The sequence below is a fragment of the Diabrotica virgifera genome, chromosome 4 (assembly GCF_917563875.1).
Source record: "Diabrotica virgifera virgifera chromosome 4, PGI_DIABVI_V3a".
Classification (NCBI taxonomy): Eukaryota; Metazoa; Arthropoda; class Insecta; order Coleoptera; family Chrysomelidae; genus Diabrotica; species Diabrotica virgifera.
Window position 1 is genome coordinate 84,841,077 of NC_065446.1, and position 11,602 is coordinate 84,852,678.

General features: G+C 38.5%; 1 protein-coding gene across 1 annotated transcript; it reads left to right on the forward strand.

Moving 5' to 3' along the window:
• Positions 1 to 9,101: 9,101 nt before the first annotated feature.
• On the forward strand, positions 9,102 to 10,875 carry LOC126883604 (uncharacterized). The gene is made up of 2 exons (XM_050649255.1): positions 9,102 to 9,710; positions 9,918 to 10,875. Exons 1-2 carry the CDS (start codon positions 9,102 to 9,104, stop codon positions 10,488 to 10,490), a joined length of 1,182 nt encoding a protein of 393 aa, XP_050505212.1. The 3' UTR covers positions 10,491 to 10,875.
• The last annotated feature ends 727 nt before the right edge of the window (positions 10,876 to 11,602 follow it).

Genomic DNA, 11,602 nt, shown 5'->3' on the forward strand with positions numbered 1-11,602 from the left:
GAAGTCCATTTCTGTTGATCTTAGCATTTTCTCTGTTATCTCTTCTAGGGGCCAAACTTCGCATCCATATAATATGTTGTGATGCGTTTTATTATAATAATGTTGTGTATTATTCTTTTATTTTCCTTAGAGATGTTTTTATCCCACAGTACTCTAGTCAGTAAGGATATGCCTTTCATTCCCTGTGTATTTCATTCCTTAATGGCTGCATCTAATTTTCCGTTATGAGTGATCTTTACTCCCAGGTATTTATAGTCTTCACATAATTTAATTTCTTGATATTCCTCTACTAGTAGGCTCTTTTTGTCTCCTCCGATACTCATGTAGTCAGTTTTTCCCATATTCACTTCTAAACCCCATTCTTTAAACTCTTCTAATAGTTTTCGCATCATGTAACTAAGATCTTCAGAGTCCTGTGCGATGACCACCTGGTCATCCTCAAAGCACAGCGCGTCTACAAAGTTGAGTCCGTTAGTGGTATACCCATATTCGTACATTTTTTCTTCCATTTGTTGAGTGCTGCTTCGAGGTATATTTTGAATAGTGTTGACGAGACACAACATCCCTGCCTGAGTCCTTTGGTTACTTTGAATCCAGGTGTTATAAGATTTCCCGTTTTAATTCTTGTTGTTTTTTGGTAGCACAACGTTTTTACCGCTTTAACCAATTCTATATTTACATTTGTTTTCTCTAGTGCTTTTCATAATTTAACCAGCGGGATATTATTATATACTTTTCTAAGGTCTACAAACATCCGATAGACTTCTTGGCCACGAGCAACTTTTTTTTCAATTATCTGAGTAATGGATAAAATATGATCTATTGTGGATCGACCTGCGCGAAAACCAGCCTGTTCTTCGGCTTCCATATGGCTTGGTATTCTTCTTCTATTCGATTTTTTATAAGTTTCCCATATATTATGCTGATACTACTAGTGACTGCAATTCCTCGGTAGTTTTCAGGTTTTGATTTATCTCCATTTTTATGGATAGTGCTCAGATGTGACTGTTAGCCGCTTAATTAGAACTTTCTGTCCATATTTGATGAGTTCCGGAGCTACATTTCCAGGGCCACGTGATTTGCCGTTTTTCAACTGTTTGTATATGGTTTCGACTTCTCTCTCATTCAGAGTATGGGCCGGTTGGGCCAGACGGTCAAACTCCAACTCAGACGTCCATAGCACTCCAAGCCCCGCCCACCACAAAGCCACGCCCACCGACCACGCCCACCACAAAGACACGCCCACCGACCAAAGCCACGCCCACCCGACCAATGATCGCCCACCACAAAGCCACGCCCACAGACCAATGGGAACAAAACCACCGGCCAATGATCGCCCACCGACCAATGATCGCCCACCGACCAATGATCACTCATCGACCAATATCCCGCAGCATCGCCCAAGGATCAATGAGCACTTACCGAACAATGAGAACGTCACAAAGGTCTCATCTAGCCTGTCTCTTCTTATAACACGGATGTAGTCAGAAAGCCAAATAAAGTGTCCATCGGTCTACCCGATTCATGTAGCACCTATCTGCCATCTGCGCTGTTATTGGTTCGTTTATTACATGTAAGACATTAGCAAAAGAGCAGCAATCACAAAGACATTAGCAAAAGAGCATTGTAGCATGTCTCCGACCTGACTGATTATATATTGTTGGAAAGCGGAAGGAATATGTTAAGATGAAAAACAAACGCAAAGACATTGCCAAAACGACACTATATCGTATCTTCGTGTCTATTGGCCCAATTCGTGTGAATATGGTCTCGTTGGGAAAAAGAGGGGATATTGAATATGTTAACATAAAAACAAAGATGTCAGCAATGCCAAAACGACACTATATCTTCGTTGCTATTGATTTTAACGCAACAGACATCGAAGGGAAGGAGAAACATGGCAACACTGCCAAAACGGTGATATATTTGTTGCTATTGGAGATATTTTGACCTGTCAACTTAATGGGGATTCCACGTCTATTACAGTTCTTCGCCTAATCATGCCACCTGTCGGCTGCAACATGTAACTATGCCCAAGCCATCTAGAAGAACGTATACCATTCTTACAGTATGACCATCAAACATCCTCGATATCCCTCCAATCATACATTCCTACAATGAACATATACCATTCTTACGCTGTGGTAAATTCTTCATCTTATCATGCCACCTGTCGGCTGCAACACGTAACTATGCCCAAGCCATCTAGAAGAACGTATACCATACTTACAGTATGACCAACAAACATCCTCGATCTCCCTCCAATCATACATTCCTACAATGAACATATACCATTCTTACGCTGTGGCCAAACCAGCAAACATCTCACGTACAAGTCTTTTCTACGGAAAGTTGGGTAGTATCATGAAAATCACCAAACAAAAAAAAAAAAAAAAAAAAAAAAAAAATGGTATTGCGATTCGCATACTGTATTTTATCTACGGCAAGGAGGGTAATATTATGTAGGTTGGTATTTTACTTTTATAGTTAAATAAGCGTCTATTCAATATATAGGAGACTACATTTGCCATCTAGTTTTTATGTTTATTATTAGCTCTAATCCTTCCGTAAACGGAACATAATAATGTATACAACGTTTATATGATATATAAACCTTCGGTGTAGAATACTATGACGTTCCCCCACTCCTTCAAAATTCACAGATACATGATAGAATACTATGACGTTCCCCCACTCCTTCAAAATTCACAGATACATGATAGAATGAATAAAGCAAAAATCAGTATCATTCAATCATTCGATGAAGCAAGATGGAAAAAATTGAGTTGTTCAGAGGTCCGAACGCAGTCAGAAAAATTAAGCAGTTAAATGTAGATGATATACTTATTGATCAATGGATGACAAACACAAAAGTTACCTGCTACATCCTTTATGTCTGCGGAGTACCAGCATCATTTGTACTCTTACCGAAACGTGACTTTGATCCACTTGGGTACAATTCCCTTCGTAAAGGTACATAGGCGTGCATCCGTGCGGGTTAAAAGTCGACCGTCCTTTTTATACTCCAAAAGGAGGACCATATTTAAAGGTAGTATGTATCAGATATATTGAGAAAACATTATATACACTTAGAGTATACCTAGGTAGAAAAAAAAACTTTTGTTAATGTATAAAGACATATCTAACAGTATTGTCGTAAAGAAAAAGCATGTCGTAAAGGTCTTCACGTTAAAGCTAACATAGCTCCAAATTGCGTGCTGATTTTTTTCAAGGATAATCTGAAACAAAGGTTACTCGTGTTGATTTCCAAGGCACCCATGAGGTACAACACATACCTCGTTGGTGTTTTATCGTGGACACCATCCCCTAGAGGCCTACAACCACCAAATTTCCTCAGAGGAATCAAATGTGATGTTGATTCAATATATATATATATATATATTTGTGATAGCATAGAACAAGCGATTGTTGCCCCACCTTCTAGTAAGTAACGAGCAAAGCTGTAATGATGTTACAAAATCACAAAGTGGTTCATAGCCGAAAACTGTTTATTGTATTTTAAAAATACCGGAAATGGTTCAGCAGACATCTTTTTTATGATCTGATTGCCATCTTTTATAATGAGCGGCTACACGAGCAACGGTTCTAGAGTTAACCAGAACGGCTCATTAATTTGCCAGTGGGCTATACCAGATATCTTTTAATGGTCTTAACTGAACATCTTTTAAAGATTTTTTAATCATGTAGGACAAACGACAACTCACTACAGCTTTTTAGTAACCCACTTTTCAGTGTGACAGACGATCGGTTGTATCGCAGAGGAAAAAGCATCCACTGTTGACAAAACAAAAGTAATCTATTAATATATAACTTACTAGTTAAAAATGTTGATTGTGTGTGTTAAAAAAGGTATAGTGTTATAAAATAAAAAAAGCTGAGTCTGGGCCATAGTTTAAATTTTAAGTTTTTTATAACCATAAGGTAAGGATGTAAAATCTTCAAAAAATTTTCTTTTTGCTGAGTTTGGTCTATATTTTTTTTCAAGGGTTTTTGTGATAACACAATGATCCTGTGTCCTTTTTATTTGTTTAGTCACCACAGAAACAGGGTCAGACTTCATAAGTACCATCTTCTTAATGGTATCGAAATTAACTAATTTAGATGCCTCATAATTTAGACAAATACCTTTAACCTTACAACAAATTTTTTCTTCACCGTTAGGCAAAGTGTATTTATATGCGTAATTTTTAGGCCCTCCAGAAACGAACTCCGAAATATATCCACCACCAAGCTCATCTGTTAGATCACCGAGGCAATCACCTGTAGGAAGGTTTGGCAAACCAAGCTTAGAAAGGTATATTATGGAATCTGTGTCATAGTAATAAGCTCTTTTGCGAACCCGATCTAAATAGGAATATAGTTTGAGACGAGCCAGAGCCGTAACGTATGATGCCAGAACAACATTAACTGTTGACGACATTGAGTACGCCTCCTCCACATACTCCCACGTAACAACCAGTGTGTCCTCATTTACAGGGATCACCGTATTAACATGAATGGATGGATTAATCAACATAGCAAAAAATTCTCCAGACTTGTTTATTATGGATGTTTTAGGGAGGTTCTCTCGCTGAGCGAACTTACCCCAGAAAGAATTGAGCATAAGCTTAGCCAACGACCTCAGACCAGGGTTCTCCGTTATGTCGGAAAACTCCAGCCTGACATCCTCCCTCTGAAGAAACTCCTCGATGTACCGGCTCTTTTCCTCATCCGATACACATCCTCGCGGCCACCCTGAAGCTTGTTGTTTCACTTTGATAAATTTGTTCATCATATCGGAAAAAAGACCTTTCTGAGATTTCGATAACTGTAAAGTATCATAGGACCATATCTCATAGGTCTCAATTATTTTATAACCCTTTGATAAAGCTTTCACTACCTCCTCAATCACCCAAGTACCTGTTAGAGCCCGTTCATCATTCGAATGCTCACACTCTTCTTCCGCAAAGTCCTCTCCACACTTTCGGCATAAAACGAACATACATTTACTGTTCATCTTGGTAGGAAGAACAGGATGATAGAGGTTTGTAGGAGGAAGCACTTTACACTTTATTAATCCAGATAACTCAGTAATGTCTACAGCAGTGCATTCCTGTCCAATATATATTTTCTTTGGATGTCCGATTGGGAACTTTCCGTACTTGCATACCCACGGATAAAGCGAACAAACATCAACGTATTTAATTTTTTCACCATCTTTACACTTGTAATACTCTACAGTATTGCCTGTACGCCCACCATATAAAGCATCTCTGGGATTCAAAGGTAAACTAGCCATAAGAGGATGCCCCTCGGTATACGACTTTATCTCGGCCGTCAGCATTTTACGGAATTGATATTCCCACATTTCAACCACCTCGTATCCTATTGATCTGAGATGTTTAATTTTAGCAATCGTTTTATCATAACGATTTTCCATACAATCTGAAGGATCGTCATGAAGGGGTGCAGTTCTATCTGTAGGGTAACAAGTAGGACAACCGTGATAATAACAACCTTGGAATTCAAAGACGGTGTTTTCGTAAAGACCGTCCACCCTACAATTTCCAATAAGAGCTTCAAGTCCCCTGGCGGCATGCTGAATTTTAATACAGCGTTGCTTCTCTTCCCACAATAACCACTGCAAAGCGATTTTAGAGTGATTATCTTTAAAACGATAGCCACCTTTTGGAATGAGGCTTATAGTGTCAGGCTGTAAGAAATTACGCCTGAATACCTTGTTGCAAGTCGATGCAACAGTTGTTGCCTCGAAAAACGGACAGACATTTGAAGTATCCATCAACTGTTTTCTGAAAGTGAGACAAGCCTTAGTCAAAATCTCAACATCGCTAATACAATATTCAACAATTTCCTTTTGAAAATCAAAAACGTATCCCTCATCTACTCTTTCAACGTGCCACGCGATCAGCTTGTCACGTGCATCATCTTTTAAATTATCGGGATCGTAAAATTTAAGATCAGGCATAGGTCCAACATAAGATTGATTTTCCTCTCTGTTAAACAAATGTGGAAAATATCCCTTTTTCAACTCTGTCAACCCAAAAGCTTTAGGTAGAGCAGACAACGCCATTGGAAAGTAATTAAGACTATCAAGAAAACGAGCGTTACCAACAGCCATTGACACCAACTTTGTACCACGCATAATCAAATCGGGAGTAATATCAGTCTTTGTTAGAATATAATTTAACACAAACTGATGGTCGAAGCCACCACCGTTATGGGCCATAACAACGACTCTTTTGAATAACTTACGTTGATTAAGTACAAACTCCATAAACCGTTCAATAGGGTTGTTTTTTAAAACTTGCAGGTGAACACCACATTGTGTACACATGCGGGTATCGGATTCCAAACATTTGTCGCAGCACTGTTTAAAAACACACAGGTTAGGTTCTTGAAGAAGTGAACCATCAGGCAGTACCGTTTCTTGACGAGTTTCCAAATCATAAAATATAAATAGAAAATCTTTTGACGGTGGCCTACCAGAATCGGGCTGTATGTAACAAAGATGATCTGACGGACAATTTTTCTTACAAGTTTTACAGAAGACCTCACCACAGACATGACTTTTGGTGTAGATCTTGTAACAGGTCTTACACCTTTTGATTTTATCGCATACCGAACCAACATGAGCATTGAAACATGCCTTACCGTAGAAGTTTCGACCACATTGATCGCAGGGTATTTTCACGCAATCTTTGGAACAAGCTGGTGAACGACGACAAGCAAAACATGTACCACCACATCTGTGGTCGTTTTTGTTGTTAAACGGCTGGTGGCACTCCTCACAATAATATCGACAGCAAAAAGCAGCTGTCAAAGAAGTGATCACGTTAAAGTGTCCTTCATGATACAAAAGATTTAACGCTGGACCATTAGTGTTACCACAGAACATAACGTCACGACCCTTGCTACCATAACTATACACCACAATTTTGTAATCTGTGAGGTGTCCCTGAAACTGTTGTAGCTCGGGTATTCCTGCCCCTCCGACAGGAATTGTTACATTAGCGGCTTCAATCAGTTGATGGGCTCTTTGTCCTTGTATTTTTCCAATATCTTGACGTACCTTCTTCCATTCTTGGTCCTTATCTACGTGAGCTTTTGCAACCACAAGAGCACGAGGTAAACAAAGATTATCCTTGTTTTTAATAACAACAGTTCCTCGCCTTTTCGAACACTCCTCGTTAAAGGAGTTATAAGCTCTTCCTCTCGGACCACCTTTTCCCGCGGGCAGTTTTACCGTCGTAATACCCAAACAAAATGTCTCGGTATTGAGGCCGATGCTATTACTCTGATATATGGAACTAATCTTATCCCATATATCATCAACGGTCACTTCACAGGCAGGCTTGAACCTCATCCAACCCTGACCTCTGGCAAAGTCTTTCGAGCAAAAAGTGAAACTGACCTGATCGGTTGGTTCCAAACCTTCTGTTCCCTTAAGTACAATCCCCTCGATGGCCTTTTTTACCCACCCCACAGGTTCCTCACTCTGCGGCACATCCCTGATTTTAAATTCCAGAGTTCGTCCCTGGAGGCCAAATTTACGAATTTTCTTAAATGTATCTTTAGTGACTAAGAATTTGTTCATGTTTTCGTTATTAAAGGATGAAAAATTATTTAAAAAAAAAATACTGACCAAATCAAACACCACTAAGTAATAAAATAATAATACATATTCAAAACCTAGAATGCAAAAATTTAGAACCCAAACTCGAAAATATGTATACAATTTTCAAAAATTAAAAATTTTCAAAGTTTACCACTCACCAGAGCACACATCTGAACACTAGGAATATCTGAAACAGAATGAAGAACATACCTTAATGCCGGGTATTAAATATATGTTAGTCGGGCGGAAGACTGAATGGTAGCTCAAAAGGCCCCTGAAGTGTGTGAATTTGTGCTTGTTCTTCCATAAGAATCAATGTAAAAGTGCTACATTTAACACATTTATTGAACTTGGTTACATTTTTCCCTACTTATGCTACGAGAGATACATGAAAGTATCAGTACTACCAACATAATACCGATACAGCAAGTACTATAAACACTGTCTACCAACTTATATTAAATTTTATATGGAAACACTTAAAAATCTTGATTATTCCCCACCACTTTCATTACTAACTGCAGTACCTCAGAATTACAGAGGGGGGTACCTCAGACGTACAGACGTCATCAGAGACATGCTAACATATAACTACACAGGGTACCTGAAACATTCAGATGCCATGAGAGACAAGCTAACAGAGGCTAGCACAGGGTAGCAGACGTCATCAGAGACACGCCAACAGATGACTACACAGGGTACCTGAAACATTCAGATGCCATCAGAGACAAGCTAACAGAGGCTAGCACAGGGTAGAAGACGTCATCAGAGACACGCTAACAGATGACTACACAGGGTACCTGAAACATTCAGAAGCCATCAGAGACGCGCTAACAGAGGCTAGCACAGGGTAACAGACGCTATCAGAGACACTTAGCACAGGGTAGCAGACGTCATCAGAGACACGCTAACAAAGGGTAACAGAAGGTAGCAGAGACATACAGACGTCATCAGAGACGTGCTAACAGAGGGTAACAGAAGGTAGCAGAGACATACAGACGTCATCAGAGACACGCTAACAGAGGGTAACAGAAGGTAGCAGAGACATACAGACGTCATCAGAGACGCGCTAACAGAGGGTAACAGAAGGTAGCAGAGACATACAGACGTCATCAGAGACGCGCTAACAGAAGGCATAAACGACCACAGAGGGGTATCAGAGACATACAGACGTCATCACAGACACGCTTATAGAAGGCACAGACGACCACAGAGACGTACAGACGTCATCAGAGACACGCTAACAGAAGACACATATGACTACACAGGGTACCTGAAACATTCAGATGCCATCAGAGACACGCTAACAGATGACTACACAGGGTACCTGAGACATTCAGATGCCATCAGAGACACGCTAACATATAACTACTCAGGGTACCTAAGACCTCATCAGAGACACGCTAACAGAAGGTTACAGAGGTATAAATACAAGCAGTTACAAATCGAGAAGTCATTTGTTAACATGTCTTCAAATAGAGCGGTTCAAGTAAACAAACTTGCGGCAATAGTGAGAGAAAAGTACAAAGCTCTTAGAAGAATGCAAGCAGATGAAAAAGAACTTCTACAGTCAACGTTTAAACCAATAACTACTCCTCTTAAAGAAATAACCAATTATATGAATAAAAATGTTCCTAAACCAGATCTCAACGAGGATGACTTACAAACTAATCAACCATCACAGACCAGTGACGACGAACCTCTACATATACAAACATCGTACAACCCTTATTTAGAAACATATACGCAAGATTTAGGGAATACTGACCAGATCTTTGGCCCCACGTTTAACTGGGAGACGGGTGAATGGGAGTTTGGAAATCACACCATTCAGTTCGGTAAAGATAGCATTAAAATGGATTCACACATTTTTAAAGCTACACCCGGCCTGTACGAACTGATTTTCTCGAAGGAACCTACACAATATACTCTAGCCGATCAAAAAATTTACAAAACTCTTCTAGACGAATCCGGAGTGCATAAAGATGACCGTGGACGTCTACGTCACCAATCTCGCACAACAAAATACGAAAAAATTATTAAGCCAATGTATCTAGGAAAAAGAAGAACACAGGTCTTACATGGCACCGCACAAAATGTCGAACCCGACGCAGAAAATACATCAGACATACAACAACAGGGTAAAAGAAGACATATATCACAGAAGGAACAAGATGCAAAGAACATGCAGATACAAGGTTCAAAGATACGTCACCAATCTCACACAACAAAATATGAAAAAAATATTAAGCCAATGTATCTAGGAAAAAGAAGAACACAGGTCTTACATGGCACCGCAAAAAATGTCGAACCCGACGCAGAAAATACATCAGATATACAACAACAGGGTAAAAGAAGACATATATCACAGAAGGAACAAGATGCAAAGAACATGCAGATACAAGGTTCAAAGATACGTCACCAATCTCACACAACAAAATATGAAAAAAATATTAAGCCAATGTATCTAGGAAAAAGAAGAAGAAGAACACAGGTCTTACATGGCACCGCAAAAAATGTCGAACCCGACGCAGAAAATACATCAGACATACAACAACAGGGTAAAAGAAGACATATATCACAGAAGGAACAAGATGCAAAGAACATGCAGATACAAGGTTCAAAGATAAACCGTGATGATGTTCCCTCCAGACCTCTTGAAACACGGGATCGTGATATAGCAAATAAGCAGGTACTTAACGAACTGCAAGAAATATGGTTTCAGTATAACAAATATGGTGATCCGAACATGCTTGTGAAAGGGCTTAAAATTCTTTCAAAAGCCGATGCTTTAACCGGAAAAGAAGCAGCTGAAATTATAGAAGAACTGAAGTACCTAGATATTATTGACTAATAACAGACACATACTTCAAGAAAACAAGAAATTTTAGAACAACCAAGAAAAACTTCAGAATTTAAGTTCATCTTAATAACAGATAACATATCCGACCTTCAAGAATGAATATACTAAAGTTCTGTGTTTTATACGTATTAATTTTTAACAAATAAAATATTATAGATTTTATTTAGCGTACCTTTTATTATATACATACCAGTTCATCGATTGCACCCGTCACTACCTTTAAAAGGAGCGATGACATCAACTATCCTAACTGGCTTTAACAGCCTAAACTATAAAAAAAATATTAGAAGTCACAGGTGTTCATAGAGGATATTTGAGACATCAAGCATTCCCGGATAAATTTAATAAGATCATAAAACCTTTGTTTAAAAATAACTCAAACATGCATCGAAGCCCCTGTGAAAATGTTCGGAAAACTGAGAAAAAACATCGTAACAGTGATGAACGCTCTGACCGACAATTTAAACAGCGCACAAGCATAGATTACAAGACATCATCGTTTAACCATTATGCCGTTGAACCCATGGATAGAAATGTTAAAATAAATCGACTAGGGCATTTAGTTTTCAATTAAAAACTGTAATAATGTACTAGTATAAAATAAAAATAATAAAAATGACTCATATTGTTTCTTATTTACTAACCCAATGCAGTACAAAGATTGTCAATATATTTTTAAAAATAAAAAAAATAAGTTGGGTCGTACATAAAATAGAAAATGCAACACGATTATTATCACACTGTTAAAAATAAATACCAGCTACGCTTGGTCGTATATAAAATATAAATGACAGCTACGCTTGATCGTATATTGCTGAAAAGCAAAAGTACGGTAGAATGCGGCATAAAAAAAAAAGATACTGAAATAAATCATAAAATTGTTCAGAAATATACGGACAGGTGTTGCATCATACATGCCTGAAAAAAAAACATGAAATAAAACATATTTATAAATCAAATTAGAAAATAAGAACTAAACGGTAAAATACTATTATCCTAATGCAGATAACAAGAAAAATGTGCTAAAAGAAGACGGAGTACCGCGCTAAATGTATCATAAAAAGTTACTATTCTTGAAAACGAAAATGTCCGGGGTTAGGCAT